Source organism: Corythoichthys intestinalis, chromosome 13 (genome assembly GCF_030265065.1).
Source record: "Corythoichthys intestinalis isolate RoL2023-P3 chromosome 13, ASM3026506v1, whole genome shotgun sequence".
Lineage (NCBI taxonomy): Eukaryota > Metazoa > Chordata > Actinopteri > Syngnathiformes > Syngnathidae > Corythoichthys > Corythoichthys intestinalis.
The window spans coordinates 23,617,053-23,634,218 of record NC_080407.1 but is presented as its reverse complement, the minus strand read 5'-3'; the positions used below and the strand labels follow the sequence as shown (position 1 = coordinate 23,634,218).

General features: G+C 39.6%; 2 protein-coding genes across 4 annotated transcripts in view; one reads left to right on the top strand and one right to left on the bottom strand.

Moving 5' to 3' along the window:
• Positions 1-369: 369 nt before the first annotated feature.
• The window catches only part of LOC130928025 (gastrula zinc finger protein XlCGF26.1-like), a 35,504-nt gene continuing 18,707 nt past the window's right edge, over positions 370-17,166 (bottom strand). For 2 of the 3 annotated variants that reach the window (XM_057854206.1, XM_057854207.1), the window contains exons 2-3: positions 14,831-15,235; positions 370-6,678 (exon numbers count right to left, since the gene is read on the bottom strand). In XM_057854206.1, coding sequence (XP_057710189.1) covers positions 4,955-6,678; positions 14,831-15,235 — 2,129 coding nt within the window. In that variant the 3' untranslated portion in view covers positions 370-4,954. The remainder of the gene's footprint in view (positions 6,679-14,830; positions 15,236-17,166) is intronic. The other variant, XM_057854208.1, reaches the window with a different exon arrangement.
• The window catches only part of LOC130928092 (uncharacterized), a 31,673-nt gene continuing 17,003 nt past the window's right edge, over positions 2,497-17,166 (top strand). Inside the window, exon 1 of the mRNA XM_057854324.1 lies at positions 2,497-2,884. Coding sequence (XP_057710307.1) covers positions 2,707-2,884 — 178 coding nt within the window. The 5' untranslated portion in view covers positions 2,497-2,706. The remainder of the gene's footprint in view (positions 2,885-17,166) is intronic.

Genomic DNA, 17,166 nt, shown 5'->3' with positions numbered 1-17,166 from the left:
AACATTATGGTGACATTTACTGAAAACAGAAACTTTACTCTTTCCATTGTGTAAACACTAAAAAGCATAAGTGAATAGAGAAAACAATCATAACACCTAGTTTTAAACACACATTATTGCATTTACTATTATTGTGAATATTGTTAATACTGTTATTGTGCAAAAGCATTAAAGCACATCTCACACTTTATAATATAAAGTAACTAACATTAGTGCAGTCATGGATTACAGTAAGCAGGCCAGTCATTTAATAATAATGAAATATTATATAATTCCATTATATACAGTACATATATATTTTTTTATTATCATTTTTAAATAAAAATGCACGTTGATACGACGCACATAAAGGTAACTTCAATTTAAAAAAAAAAATAGTTGGAAAGTTGTATGGATTTACAATCCGCTAGCTTGTTGTTTCCTGTTCTCTTCCGAAATACACTTGGGTAATGGCGCGCCAAGAGTTCGTTCATAGCCGACGTGCTTCCGTGGTATGCGAGCTCAGCTTAGCAAAAAGAGTACACACAGTGGCGGCACCCTCCATATTTTCCTTTAAATAATTTCAGGCTCTGGCTAGTCTGGTCCGCTTTTTTGGCTCTATGCCGCTTTCACCGTGTTACCAATTCTGCCCTTCTTGGTAATTGGCGGTGTTTTCAACTGCGCGCCGCAGTGAGGAGTGAACCGGCGATTCACTTGATTCGTTGTCATCCTTCATCCTCCATTGAATCAGTCCCTCTTTTTCACCTCTTTTATCAACACCATCGTTGTTTTGGGGTTTTTTGAAGAAACGTCGGACACTCAGTTTCCTTGACATTTTCCGAGTAAGGCCAACGACGTCATGCATCAAGAGAGACAATAGCTCATTAATATGCTCACTCGCCACCCTGTGGTCTGGGGTGTGAATTGCAACCTGTCAAAATGACAGATGGACTTCAGTTTTTTCCGTCACCGTTTTAAAAAACCTGTCAACGACGGAAAATATTCGGTTAACGCGGCCCCTGGACGGTGGTGAAGAGTTGTTTGGAGTTACCAGAGTTATTGTTAATAATGTTGGAGTAGTGTGCTAACCTGGCCTTGGAGAGTTCTTTGACATATTTCCGTTGATGTTTCCGGTAGGCCAACTTATGCATCAACAGCCCTGATGTAACAAAGGCCCACTCCAGGACTCGGCCAGTCCTTTTTAGTGATCTCTGCTCCTCTGTGAACCAGGGAGCTGAACGGGTGAACTATCATAAACCTTCAGTTGAATTTTAGAGAAATTCACTGTGTTTGTATAGTATAAAATGGTTTTTGCGCCATGGTAACGCCTCCTCTGTCAACAGTGAACTTTTCCGTTTAACTAGCGCCCTATTCAAAGTGACCCTTGTTGCAAGCAGCGGGTCAGATGGTGACCATGTTATTAACAAACAAAAACATTTTCAACATAAATTTAGTCTCTCAAGTTAAATACACACATTTTTGTGTTTTATGTATTACAGTAGATATTGGTTTTTTAACAAAAATGATATACCAAAACATTTTATTTTGTCCCCAACAACATTTTTCTTTATAAGGCCTTCATACTCATTCATACTCAGTTGTAAATTGCTGTACTATACTTACAATAATAACAGTTCATGTAGATGAAGTTGTGCTGAAACAAAAAACAGTTTACTATATACCATAAATAAATCTATATATAACATTTTTTAAAATCTGACATTGTAAACAGTTACTAACAATGTTTCTTATTACTTGAGTATTTTCAACAAATACTTTTTTTACGTATACTTGAGTACATTTTTGGATAACTACTTTCACTTAAAGTAATATCATTTAGAAGAAGCGCTCGTTTTACTTGATTAAAATTTTTGGCTACTCTACCCACCTCTGAATATTAGTATAAAATTTGAAAAGTACATTTAAATGTAGTGGACGGAATAAAAACTAGTTATTAATCATCAATAAAAAAAAAAAACAAGTGCTGAGGTGCAAGCACTTTGAAGCAGAGTCAAGAGATTTTCATTGGCAGAGGCTGGTACAGGGGCGCTGGAAGTCACTCACAGCAGGGAGTGCTGAGGATCTGTTTTAGTTTTTCCCATCCAAAAACAGCTGTTTCGGTCAAAATTTGTCATGCTCGCGCATTTTCTCCATACATGGCAGTATGCATGCCGGATAGTTTACGTGATACTACTAGGCTACTATAAAGACAGTGTTCTAATTAACTTAGTGTTCTGGTATTGGAAATAAAAGTGCCCGTGTATAATGCAAATCCCTGCAGCTAGACGGCGCAATGACACACGAACACATTGGAAAACTAAAAGGTCCAATAAGCCTCGGTTCCACACCCCCTTTTCACAACGCTAAAATAAATTGCACACGAATAAACAACAACGAATATTATGGCTACAAAACATGTTCTACCTATTTGAAGACACCAATGAGAGATTTCCTTTCTGGACTCCACAGTCTAGATCTTCAAATAACTTTTCCCCACTGGGCACTATTACAGAACTATCATCATAATCATGTTCATTTTCGACCTCCAATTGAATTTTACAAAATGTCACAGTTTTTGTATAGACCCTACCCACGTGACGTCACAGCTCCGCTCTCCTGAATGGTACCGCCCACTTGTCCGTCAAAACATAGTGTTAACCTGTTACGGCTACGTACATTTCTCCTATTTACGGCGTGTTTTTCTGCTCCTTAACATTAATAATCAAAATGGTGAAGGCGTGTGTGGCTGTTGGTTGCACTAACAGAGAAGATGGAAGGAGAGACTTGAAGTTTTACCGTATTCCGAGGGATCCAAAGAGGAGAGCGAAATGGACGGCTGCAATTCGACGTGAAAACTGGGCACCAAAAAGTCACCACAGACTATGTAGTAGTCATTTTATATCCGGTAAGATGCATTTAAGATATACTTAGAGGGTTTTGGGCTGACAAATAACCACAATTAAGATCATTGCTAGGCTAATCGCCGACAACATACGACGTAGTGCGACATAGTTTCAAATTCAAGATGTTTGTGACTTCCCTTTCTTCCACCATCGTTATTTTTTGAATAATATTTAGCTGGTACCAAGTGAAAGAAACTGGCCTCGTCTACGGAGCTGACAAATAACCACAATTAAGATCATTGCGAGGCTAATCGCCGACAACATACGACGTAGTACGACATAGTTTCAAATTCAAGATGTTTGTGACTTCCCTTTCTTCCACCATCGTTATTTTTTGAATAATATTTAGCTGGTACCAAGTGAAAGAAACTGGCCTCGTCTACGGGGCTGACAAATAACCACAATTAAGATCATTGCTAGGCTAATCGCCGACAACATACACGTATGTATGTAGTGAGAGTGCTATCGCTAAACCATATAAACATTAAAAGCCTTAACTCCATTGACAAACGACATGAAATACATTAGACTTGACAGTGGATGTTAGCAATAACAAAAGATTTTGAATTGAAAATTTCGTAACTCACCTTTCCAAGCACAAGATAGATTCCTGCCGAACGAGGACCTGTTTCACCCAACCAGCAACGAAGTATTTATAAGCCTCCAAGCTCTTGAAGTTTTTTCAAATTTTCATGGGAATAGGCTGATTTAGTGTGGACAAGATAATTGTAAATATCTGCGTAGCAGATGTCAGGCAGACAGGGCGAAGACAGTGGGTCGAAAAACATCGATTTGGGCATCAAATATGGATCTGGCGACTGTATAGAACGAAGCTTTTCCTCATAACGCCTTTTATGCAACAGATCCAGTGAGTTTGCGGCATCAGAAAGCACCGGGTCTTCCATGAAATGCATTTTAAATTCCGCCATCAATTGAAAACAATGCTAATACAGAGTCAAAATGACGGACAAGTGGGCGGAACCATACAGCGAGCACGTGGTTTTATGACGTTGGTGGGTAGGGTCTATAGTGAAAATTCATTTTTGCGCCATGGTCACGTTGACCCCCTCACAAAAAATAATTTGTGAGCAAGAATTGATTTTTTTTAATAATCAGTATTTTTGCAACATTGAACAATATTCAAATTTCCCATATCAATTTCATGATAGTGTTTTGAATGATTTGGAATTTTTGGAATTTGGGGTCTGCCGTTTCAAATATTAAATGAGAAAACTGTAGTTTGAAAGGGAGAGTATGATATAAATAATGCCACTTAACTTTGTAATGAAACGGCGAGCCGAATAATATGGATCCAATACAGACGAGGAAGTTTGTGTAGGAAAAAATCCATGGCAACAATGAACTTTTGCATTCCAATAGCGCCTTACTCAATGCAACCCCTCTAGGTGTCAGGTGGCGACCATGTAATTAACAGAAAACAAAATGTTCAACACAAAACATAAATAATCTGCAAAGTCAAAGACAAAAATGATTCTGTGCGTTTATTTAGATATTAAAAAAATAAATAAATAAATAAAAAAATAAGATCCCAAAACTTGACTTGCTACACGGGAAAAAAAAATTCTTGTAGTAAGAACACGACTTTACTGTCAGTCCTTTTTTCTTCTTTATTTTTGTTTATTTGACGCGCACACTGACAATCACGAGTAGTAATAGTAATTGAAAAAAAATATATATATATATATATATATAAATACATATATTTACATTAACCCCCACACAAAAAACTCATTTGTGAGCCAGTTTTTTTTTTTTTAAATTATTTTTGCAATATTGAACAATGTATTCTAAATGTCCATATTTATTTAATGACAACATCTATTAATGATTTTGAATTTTTGGAATTTGGGGTCTGCGGTTTCAAATATTAAATGTGAAAAGTGTAGTTTGAAAAGGAGATTATGATATAAATGATGCCAGTCGGCGAGAGAACCAAAGGAAAGACGTTGATGGCAAGAAAAGGTAAAACATAAAATGGCACAGCCCAAACTGAAATGCAATCACAAAAATAAAGTGTACCACAAATACGAACGTAACCCCCCAACCCTAACCTAACCTAAAGGTTTTTCGCCAGTGTGGGTTCTTGTGTGTTTTCTTAAGTATTCCTTTCGAGCGAAACCTTGACCACAAACTGAGCAGGAAAAAGGTTTTTCGCCAGTGTGGGTTCTCGTGTGTTTGTTTAAATGATCCTTTCGAGCGAAACCTCGACCACAAACTGAGCAGGAAAAAGGTTTTTCGCCAGTGTGGGTTCTTTCATGACTTTGTAGGCGTTGCTTTTGAGAAAATCCTTGACCACAAACTGAGCAGGAAAAAGGTTTTTCGCCAGTGTGAGTCCTTTCGTGACTTTTTAAGTGAGACTTTTTAGAGAATCCTTGACCACAAACTGAGCAGGAAAAAGGTTTTTCGCCAGTGTGGGTTCTTATGTGTTGTTTTAGGATGCTCTTATGACTGAATCTTTGACCACAAACTGAGCAGAAAAAGGGTTTTTCGCCAGTGTGGGTTCTTCGGTGTTCTCTCAAGGATCGCTTTTGAGCGAATCTTTGACCACAAACTGAGCATGGAAAAGGTTTTTCGCCAGTGTGGGTTCTTGTGTGTTCGTTTAAGTGTTCCTTTCGAGCGAAACCTTGACCACAAACTGAGCAGGATAAAGGTTTTTCGCCAGTGTGGGTTCTTGTGTGTTTTTTTAAGGTGGTCTTATAACTGAATCTTTTTTCACAAACTGGGCAGGAAAATGTTTTTTCGCCAGTGTGGGTTCTTGTGTGTTCGTTTAAGTGTTCCTTTCGAGCGAAACCTTGACCACAAACTGAGCAGGATAAAGGTTTTTCGCCAGTGTGGGTTCTTGTGTGTTCTTTCAAGGATCGCTTTTGAGCAAATCTTTGACCACACACTGAGCATGGAAACGGTTTTTCGCCAGTGTGGGTTCTTGTGTGTTTTCTTAAGCATTCCTTTCGAGCGAAACCTTGACCACAAACTGAGCAGGATAAAGGTTTTTCGCCAGTGTGGGTTCTCGTGTGTTTGTTTAAGTGATCCTTTCGAGCGAAACCTTGACCACAAACTGAGCAGGAAAAAGGTTTTTTGCCAGTGTGGGTTCTTGTGTGTACTTTTAAGGCACTCTTATGACTGAATCCTTGACCACAAACTGAGCAGGAAAAAGGTTTTTCGCCAGTGTGGGTTCTTGTGTGTACTTTTAAGGCACTCTTACGACTGAATCCTTGACCACAAATTGAGCAGGCAAAAGGTTTTTCGCCGGTGTGGATTCTTGTGTGTGTTTTTAGGTGTCCCACTGAAACAAAATCTTTTCCACAAACAGAGCATGAAAAAGGCTTTTCACCAGTGTGGCTCCTCATATGCATCTGACAATTATACTTTTTAGCAAAGGTTTTTCCACACTGAGAGCATTTGCAGAGTTTGTTATCACCGTGAAATGTCTTATGACCATCATCAATGTAAGGTGAGTGTGATGTGGTGCCATTTCTGTCTGATGGAGAGATGAAAATGTCTGCTTGCAATCCTTCTGTTGAGCTGCTGCCGCTTGGAGGCTCCGCCCCTCTCCCGGCCTCACTTAGACCATCTTCACTCTTCAAGGGATCACCAGTAGACCTGGTGATATGCTCCTCCTCTTCCTCCTTTTTAACATATGGCAGCTCCTCCTCCTCCTTTTTGATTGGAAGTTGCTTTTGTTGACAGGGCTTTGGCTCCTCTTTGATTTGGGGGAGCTCAACATCCGCTTTTACTCCAGGAGATTCTGGCTCAGCACCAAGATATTTTCTGAAACCTGCAAGATACAAGAAAATCAATGATATATTTTATGGACCACCACCGTTTCATCGGCCCGTCTTTTCTTTGTGCAAAACTTGGAGAAGATGACAACAGTGATCCCTCAAGACTTCCCGGTTTACGTTGCGCAGATTCTGCGCATTGCAGGGTTTAAAAATATATTCATCAAAAAATAAAAGTGAAAAAATACACGTCAGTTCATTTTGAGACACAAGAGACATTGTTTCGCACAGAGATGCGACCAAAAATTCGGTGTCCAATGTTATAATTGTTGTCATAATTTTGTCCACGAATGATCAACGAAGTGATAAGAACAATCATCCAATCTCATCTACGTCCCATCTACGTTGGGCAGAATCCATTTTTGATGATTCCGTTGGTTCCTCTGACTTCATTTCGCAGTTTTAACTTCGTCAACACTTTGCTAACTTCCACCGCAACTGATGAGGTTTTTTTTCTAAACCGGAAGTTTGAGGCAGACAGTGTCCAAGATGGCGTCGCCCATATTTCGCTCAGGAAACTTGTCTATGGTATTTTTTTTGTGTGTGTAAATATTGGTTCAGAATTGGCTGCAGGAATTCCGGACCAGGACCCTGATCAATACTATAACAGAAAAAATAGAAAAACACTTCAAGCACTGTCAAAATATCCCAAAATTTAAATTGTTGTATAATGGTCTGATCACAATGTAATGACATTTACTGACAATTAATGACGCTGTTCTTGGAGATTTGGTTTATATACACTCACCGGCCACTTTATTAGGTACACTATGCTAGTAACGGGTTGAACCGTAAAGCTGGAATCATCTCAGACTGGTTTCTTGAACATTACAATGAGTTCACTGTACTCAAATGGCCTCCAAAGTCACCAGATCTCAATCCAACAGAGCATCCTTGGGATGTGGTGAAACGGGAGATTCGCATCATGGATGTGCAGCCGACAAATCGGCACCAACTGTGTGATGCCATCATGTCAATATGGACCAAACTCTCTGAGGAATGCCTCCAGCACCTTGTTGAATCTATGCCACGAAGAATTGAGGCAGTTCTGAAGGCAAAAGGGGGTCCAACCAGTTACTAGCATGGTGTACCTAATAAAGTGGCCGGTGAGTGTATATTGAGAATTATTATTCAGGAGCCAACTCTGTTGGTCTAGTTGGTTGTCTCTTGGTTTAGTTGTTTTTGTCTTTTTTCTTTCTTTCCTGCTTCTTCATTGTGTGGATTTTAAATCAACGGACAGGAGTATCCCACGAAATAAGACTGCTGGACGATGAGATCAGAGGTGGGATTAAATTAGTTTTTCTTCTTCCCACTCCCTGTCGAGCACAAATCATTTTTCTGAGTGTTATGTACTCACATGTTTACTTGCGTGAAATTATGTAGCCTTTTATTCTAAGTTAAGGCAATCATGCATTCACATTCTGGTTAGTTTTAACATATGCCATTTGGTGTCATAAAAGTAAGCAAAGTTATCTTAGTCCTTTGAAGAACACAAAGGTGTAACATGATCCCCCTTAGTCTACTCAAGTCTTTGGTAATCCAATAAGGGGAAGTCACAGACGACCCCCAGAACTGTTGACCAATGGTTTGAATGATTAACGTTAACGCCCACTAGATTGTAAAATGTGAGGTATATAATGGAGTCGGATTGTGAAATGTGTGTGACTCATTCATTGAAACTTGTGTTTATTGTTCGACCGCACCGTGAGACTCTCAGTATTTGTGTCAACAACTAAGCGGGCGGGCGGGCGGACGGACGGCCCAATAAATCCGATAACATTATTAATAGGCCCGATAGACTGACGTTACCCAAATTAATGACTATGTTAGAGGAATATGGCAGGCTATTGGGATATAAAATTAACATACATAAAACACAAGCCCTGACATTTAACTATGATCCTCCACCACAGGTTAAAATAATGTATGACTGGAAATGGGAAACGGGTTCAATTAAGTACCTGGGTGTTCAGATATCAAAAGACATGACAAATTTATTCGAACTTAACTATAATCCCTTAAACTGAAAGCAGATCTGCAAAGATGGAACCTCAAACCCTTCTTGAGTCCGAGTTCAAAGATGGAATCAGTTAAGATGAACATACTTCCACGACTGCTCTACCTCTTCCACAGTCTCCCTATTAACATACTATTGAAACACTTTTTGGAATGGGAGAGGTTAATTTCAAGATATCTGTGGCAAAAAGATGATTTTTTACAGATACCTTCAGGTTAGACACTATCATCATCACTACATTTTTACCATGATGTAACAAAGAACATAACGAGACAAGAAACTCTGGTTCCACAAGAAATTGTAGATCTCTTTGAGTCGAAGACCTGTGATAAAGTTCTTTTCAAATTGTATAATATTTTGAGGTCAACAAAGATGGATAATACTCATTATATAAAAAAATGGGAAGGGGAAGGCTAAATTAGGGATGTCTCAATCCAGGTTTTTGCACTTCCGATCCGATACCGATATTGTTTTGCACTTCCGATCAGATACCGATACTGGCCTTTATGATACCAGCCTATCTGAGCATGTATTAAAGTTTAAAGTTATTTAGCCTCCTTACTTAGTTGTCAAACTCATGTTGAAAAGGGTTTTAGTACTCTTGATAACAACTAGCCAGCTGAATTAGGCGAGCTTGAATAACACACAACTGTTGGTAACAAGAAACTGACCTGTTTATTCAGTGATAAACACAAAACATTATAAATAACAAACAGAAATTGCATAGTCAGTCAGTGAAACATGCAAATAATATTGTAAACTGTCTTAAAAAAGCAAAACACACAAACAACCTATAGTGGAAAATTTCACAAACCGCCCAAGCTATTAGCTGCTTTTAATGTTTGTTTTAATGTAAAAATTATACAAAAAGCCTCTCAGGCTTAAATAAACGACTATTTCAGTATCAAGTTAACAGTTTAAAACCGTAAATAAAATACTCAAGTCCCCATTCTGTATCAGCAGCTTTAAACTACATTGAATTAATTTAATGTTGTGAATCAAAAATTGCTCCCGTTATTCCATAATTTCCCTTGTCTACTTTTGACATGTGAAAGTTTTAAAACTGTTTTGAAGATGGATTCAAGTCATGATTTTGCCGATTTAGGAGTATTTTAGATAAAAAGTTAATTAGGTTCGCTTGGAAGGTTCGCTTAACAGCCTTCTGGGGAAGTCTTCTGCTTTAAGATGCCGGCTGTTTACTAATGCCAGCAAGTCTGTCATTTCGCATCTAGTTTTACAAACGTGCTGCTAACGCCGTCGAGTCATTCATTTTGCATCTAGTTGACGTAGTGTGTAGCGGCTGTCAGCAGCAGTCAGGTATTCCTGTGTTTTATATCTAGCGGCATGAGTTCAGCATTGGCATTACCCATGTCTATGACAAGCGTGATGTTTACTCTCGGGACGCAATGCGCTCCCCCTTCCTCATTGCGTCCCGAAGACCGCGCTGTGTTTTAGTTCAGGTTTACCTGACATATTTCAATAATTGGAATTTGGATGTTTGTGAATCAAGGACTCAAGGATGTAATGACGGCTGGGCATGTTGTACCGTGGTTCTAGGCCTGTCGCGATAACAAATTTTAGTAGGCGATATTTGCCTCATAGATTATTGCCGATATGCGATATTATTGCTAGTTTTTTTGTTTTTTTTTAGGCCAATTCAACCACGAATATAGTAACAATACATCCTAATAAATACCCTATTGAAGTGCAATAAATGGTTAGTCTGACACACAAACTATATTATAAATATAGAAAAAACACACAATGCATAATGAGTCATTTTAAGTGCAGAATACATGAAATAGGCGAGAAATCCAATGCTTTTTTTGTTGTCCGCCCTCTAAAAGTGTTAATTTGATCCAAAATGACTTGTCATCTTGTCCTGCAAAGTGGGCATGCAACAAATTTGAACCTAAAGTATTATCATTTATTACATCATATTATCATTGCCAATCAGATTTTTCATAATGGGGGTCATTTGAAATGTATTCTTTTTGTATAATCTGAAGTATATGCGATTTCCTCCAGAAATCTGAACATGACGTGCTTTTATTTTGAAATGTTCACAGGAAGTACGTTAGCTAAGCCACAAACCATAAGCTTTACACTCAGTAAAAAAAAAAAGTGCACTTCGCATTCGTCAAGCGTGTAGTGTCAGTAATATATTTTTTTTCTTTTGTTCGCATCACTTGCAAATGTTTTAATCCAGCGAGTTTGAAGTGTCACCTTTTAACTGCAATTTTGCGTTGTGGAGAAGACTGCCAATGTCTTATAGCAGGCTAAAATGGTTAGTACATTGTTTTTTTCCATTAGCTTCTATGTGGCAATGCTAATGTTTTACAATATTAAATATTGACGTGTTTCCTTATATTGTATGTCTGAACTTTAATTCTACGGCGTGTTGATGGCCAATAAATATCTGTGAAAACTACTGGAGTCCCATATGCAATCAACACGCACATGTGCCCATGCAAACACCCGTACGCACAAATGTATGCATGCGCGGCGATAAATCTCAGCCAGGAAAATGACTGCCCTCCTTTTTATTTACCGTGCGATAATTTGACTTATTGCATATTGCGACAGGCTTACATATCGTGAGATCATCGTTATCTTGAGCTTTGCATCGTCAATCATATGGTTTAATGAGGTACCCACCCCTATCATTATGTGTGTCAAAGCTACAAACCTAACCAAACCCATACCACTAGCTTTGTTTTCTTCGATGAGGGAAAAAGTTGAGGTGTTTCGTGTAGCACAGCTGACACACTGAGCAACAACAGTTTCAGCCCCGAGTATCAGCTGTGCAAGAGGAAACAATGAAATGCATGATGATGACAATGGCTTCTCGGTGCATTACCTCAAGAAGCCTCAATACCTACGGCAGAGATGAAGACATTGGCATAAAAGTTGAGGTGTTTCACCTCCTGCAGCTATCGTGTAGCACAGCTGACACACTGAGCAATAACAGTTTCAGCCCCGAGTATCAGCTGTGCGAGAGGAAACAATGAAATGCATGATGATGACAATGGCTTCTCGGTGCATTACCTCAAGAAGCCTCGATACCTACGGCAGAGATGAAGACATTGGCATCATCCGAGAAGGGCCACCTGATTACTTCAGATGGGTAGTAGTCCTTACTCCCGCTAACTATGAAATTACAAAAAGGGGGGGGGACTTCCTCTTCAAGATGTAGTTGTTGATTTTGTTTCCCTGATTTAAAAAAAACAAACTTTCCTTGCTCCAAAATTACCTACTCATCTCCCCTTTGTTGATTTGAATACATTTTATGTTGCAAAAGTAGGTTAATACATTTTATGTTGCAAAAGTAGGTTATTTAATATGTACCAGTACGGGTGTCCAAAACTTTTGTTTTTAAAATGAGAAATTCGATTTTTAGCTCACATGATTTGAACTACTTTTAGGGTGTCAAAAATGCCCTCCTGCTCAGAAAAAAAGAAGATATTTTAAAGTTTCCAATGATGAATCAGACATGCATGTTGAGATTTTTTAAATATGGTTGAATTGGAGGTCTCAGAACGGAATTTCAAGACACAAGAGTGTTTTCTGCCATGTGCTCATCTTTCACACAATCATGGTGCACATGCTTGTTTTGCAGACCATTACTCTACACGGCACACGCGCTTCCGTTTCTTAAGTTTACACATAGATGCGTTGCACCTTAAACACGCGCTGATGTGCCGATGTCAAAAGGAGTCAGTCATAGGGCTGGGCGATATGGCCTTAAGTACGTATCACGATAAATTGAGCAGATTTACCTCGATAACGATAAATGACAATAAATTCGCCCAAGCGGACTGTTATATAATTTGAAAATTTGAATCAATGCATGGAATACAAATTAACCGTTTCTCATTAAATTTATTTAACCAGCTTCCAATTTAAAAATTGCAAATGCAGTCTAAACATTAAGTATTTTTTAAAAATCTTGTAAACAATAAGAATTCTAGTGTGAAAATTTATAACAGCTTGTATGACTTGAAAAATGTACAACATTATAAAAATCAACATGACGACTGTGCAAACATGTTATTCTAACCCAAATGACTTGCAGCTTTAACAGTACACTTCAGACAACTTATTGGTAATGGCTGTTGTGAAATAATGATTCAAAACAAGTGTTTACGTCAAGGTTTCAGTTTTTTTTTTCCCCCCCCCGAAACATTTTTTAATACACGCACCCCCCTACACAGACACAACCAGATTAAAGCTGTATTGCTCTGATGCCAATGAAACATTTAAGGTTTTATGATGACAGAATAAAGCAAACACATGCAGAAAAATAGCTGTGGCCATTAAACTGTCGTATTATATATAGGCTTCACTATTGGAGTGCCCTTTATGCTGAGTGCTTTACCATCATGAAACCTTTCAGAGAAACCACACAGAGATGCCAAATAACGCGACATGATGATTGCTACATGAAGTCCGTTCCCAGTCCACTCATTAATTTCAGCAGTTTCGACAAGGTTAGAGTCGCTATCCGACTCTTTCATGTTCATTTGTAGCCGCTGTTAGCCGCTAGCGTTAGCCTGTGGCTTGGCTACCAGAACAAAGCACTGAAAGCATCCTCCCCTGATATCGTGAGAACCAGGGAGGACAGCGGGTGAAAGTCCGCCTGGAACCCGCCAAGAGTTTACTTGATGTCGGGTGAATGTTTAGCAAAGCTAACTTAAGCCCGACTCCATCCCGTTTACTTGTGGCGTTAGCTGCTAGCGTTAGCCTACCGGGCTTCTGTTTGTTTGGCTTCCTGAAAACCACGTGACTCCATACGTAAGCACACTGTCTGCTTTCTTAAAGGGGAATGAACATAGCCGAACAACACAGCGTCAAAGCGGGATGAAAAGACTATATTTTCTTGTTTTATTAAATTACCGAATTTACCGACATGGTCAAAATTACGTCGGTCATCGTGAAGAATTTCGGTGACTGTAAATTTTCGGTTTACCGCCCTGCTCTAGTCAGTCATATTTCATAAAACAACAAGGATTGAACACACTATCGCATAAAGACTAAACAGATTGAATAAATGCCACCAAATGACAGTTCTGGCTTCTTCAGCCAGAGCCCGGCACTCCATCAAGCTGAGTAGAGCTGTCCCGACTAGTCGACATAGTCGACGTCATCGATGACGTAAATCCGTCGACGAGCACAACATCCCGTCGACGGTTAACGAAGGGTTAAAAAATATATGCGTGGAAAGTTCAGAATGTCGGATGCTCTGTATGCAAGCGGGGAAAGCGCCACAAAGCCAAAAAAAGCGCACCAGAGTGTCCAAAAAATTGACTTATTTCAAAGAAACAACGGAGGGTACACTCTTCTGTCCTGTCTCTTCAATGCCAAGCTTGGCTGCACGTCGGCCGTGAATAAACACCTCAAGCGCCGTCACCCAGTTAAATTTTTTTTTTTCATTTTTGTACACCAGAGGGTGCTGTCGCCATACTGAATAATAATGTTTCATTGACAATGGGCCTATAAGTGCTATTAGTATTGTCCTTAATGCTAACTGAAAGGTTTATTTCATGTTATGGTTTATTTTATGGTATAGAAAATTATATAAGGTTAAAAGGTCATAAATATATACAGTATATACAGTGATTGCACTCAAGGGAGAGATTGTCAATGATAAGGTAATAAATTAAGGTAAAGTTGATATATAAATAAGGTTTAAAAGGAAAAAGATGAAAAGTTTTTGCTAACTTCTAATTGTGTTGTTTTATTTGTGTGCACCGCAGCTCTTACAGTGTGATTACATCAAGGATGGAATAAAAGTTGTAAACCATCAGTTTAAGAGACCACCTTTTCAATCGGGATGCTACACTAGTTAATTCTATCAGCATTTGAACTCATTGTTTATTTGTGATTTATTATTGTTATTCACGTGTTTATTTGTACTTTAATAAATAATTTAAGTGTTCTAATATGTTTTTTGTGAATTGATAAGCGTCAACAAAAATTTCATTGCTAAATTAGTAAACAAAAACCAAAAAAAAAAAAATTTTTTTTTTAATTATTAGATTAGTCGACTAATCGTAAAAATAGTCGGCTGACTAATCGGGAGAAAATTAGTCGTTTGGGACAGCCCTAAAGCTGAGTAATGTGATACTCACAGAACAGGGAGTGTGATGTGAAATCGTCACTCTCTGATGGTCGAGCGATGAGGTTGTCTGCCTGGGACCCTTCTTTTGAACTGCTGCTGCTGGCATTTGGAGGCTCCGCCCCTCTGCTGGCCTCACTCGGACCTCCATCTTCACCCTTTAAGGACTCACCAGTCCACTTGGGGATGTTCACCAACTCCACTTTAATATACGTAGGGTCATCCTCATCCTTTTCGAGGGGGGGATGAGGTTGCTGCTGCTCCTCAATGTGGGGGTTCTCCACTCTAATGAAATACTCCTCCTGCTCCTCTTTAATGTGGACAAATTCTTCCTCCAGCTTTTTGATGTATGGCGACTCTTCAGCTACCTCCATGCAAGCAGACTCCAGGCGTTCAGGACGATGCGCGTGACTGACATCTGCCAGACCAAGACCATAAAAACACATGGGCCAAATTTTATGTCTTCATTTGCCATAATCTGTCCCCCCAAAAATGTACTGCTTCAGAAGTAATCCTCTGTGACTATTTTGTATTTATTTGTATTTTGTTGTCATCCACTACGACACAATGTAATAGAGCCGTCCCGACTAGTTGACGTTGTTGAAGTAGTCAATGAAGTAAATGCGTCGACGAGCACAATATCCCATCGACTGTTAAAGGTGAGTAAAAAAAAAAAAAAAAACATGCATGGAAAGTTGAGAATGTCAGATGCCCGATATCCAAGCGAGGAAAGCGACACAAAGCCAAAAAAGCAGACCACAGTGGCCAAAGCATGGACTTAATTCAACGGATAAAAGGAGGGTGTCACTGTCGTATGCAGTCTCTCATAAGTCCATATTAGGAATGGGCAATATGGCCTTAAGTAAAAGAGAACTACGAGAATAAAGTTGTACGATTGCTACAAGGAAAAAAAAAGACATTATTACTTAGGGGTAATGCAGCCGTAAACTGCTACACACTTCACCTAAGCTGGGAGCTAAGACAAAGCCATAGATTATACATCAATCTATTGATAATCATTTGATGTATATGAATCAATATTAAGGGTGTAACGGTACATGAATTCGTATTGAACCGTTTCGGTACTTGGTGGTCGGTTCGGAACGGAGGCGTATCGAACGAGTTTCTGACGTAATGTAACATTTACTTTTCGAGGTTGCGAGTTGATCGGGTTACAGTTTCTTTGTGTTGATTATATTTACTCCGTCTTCTCTACTATAATGAGGACCAACACGGTAGGACAGTAAGAAACGTCAATGGCGCGACAACGTGGCCGCCACGAGAACGCAGTGAAACACGGGCGTTAAAGTCAATCAGCCAATGCACACCAGTCGCAGTGCGGCCGCACGTCCCAGAAGCGGCTCAACGCGATGCACGCCAAAAGAACGGCAGAGTTGATTATTTGTAGTGATGTGCTCCTTGGGTCGAATCCCTGAAGTGTGTGCCGAGTAATGTAGATGAGTGGTTCATGAACCGCGAGCCGATGCGCGTGTTGACGACTTACGTGGTGACGTTTGTTGCCCCGCGAGGCGGGTGTACCACGTGACTGATTTGGGAAATGATTCGCGAGCAGGTGTACCAGGTGGCTGATTCAGGAAAGCATTTGCGAGCGGGTGTACCACGTGACTGATTCGGGAAATGATTCGCGAGCAGGTGTACCAGGTGGCTGATTCAGTAAAGCATTTGCGAGCGGGTGTACCACGTGACTGATTCGGGAAATGATTCGCGAGCAGGTGTACCAGGTGGCTGATTCAGTAAAGCATTTGCGAGCGGGTGTACCACGTGACTGATTCGGGAAATGATTCACGAGCAGGTGTACCAGGTGGCTGATTCAGTCAAGCATTTGCGAGCGGGTGTACCACGTGACTGATTCAGGATCTGATTCGCTTGGCTTGATTGGAGTTCGAAATAAAAGCGGCCAAGAAACGCTATGGATTCCCCTTCACTTTTCGTGTTTTCGGGTCCCTTATTGCGCTATTTGGCATTCGATTCAACGAGCTTCATTTTTGCGATGGAACCAGCAGGAAAAAGGAGATTTTCCCCTGTTTGGGAGCACTTTGAGCTTATCTCACCTCAGAAGGTAATGCACTGCAATTAATTACTATTTAACAGATTCCAATAATGAAAGAAAATGTGATGACACATAAAATTCACATTTTTCCTTTCAGAATACTTAGGTGAAGTGTCTGGTCTGTTCCAAGGTGCTTAGTTATAATAATAACACCTCAACAATGCTAAGGCACTATGGGGTCTTGCATGGGAACGAGGAGACCAACCAGGTTGAACCCGGCTCAGGTGGGTCATTTATATTCATAGTCCCACACTACACTGTGTGCATTTTTGTTTGTT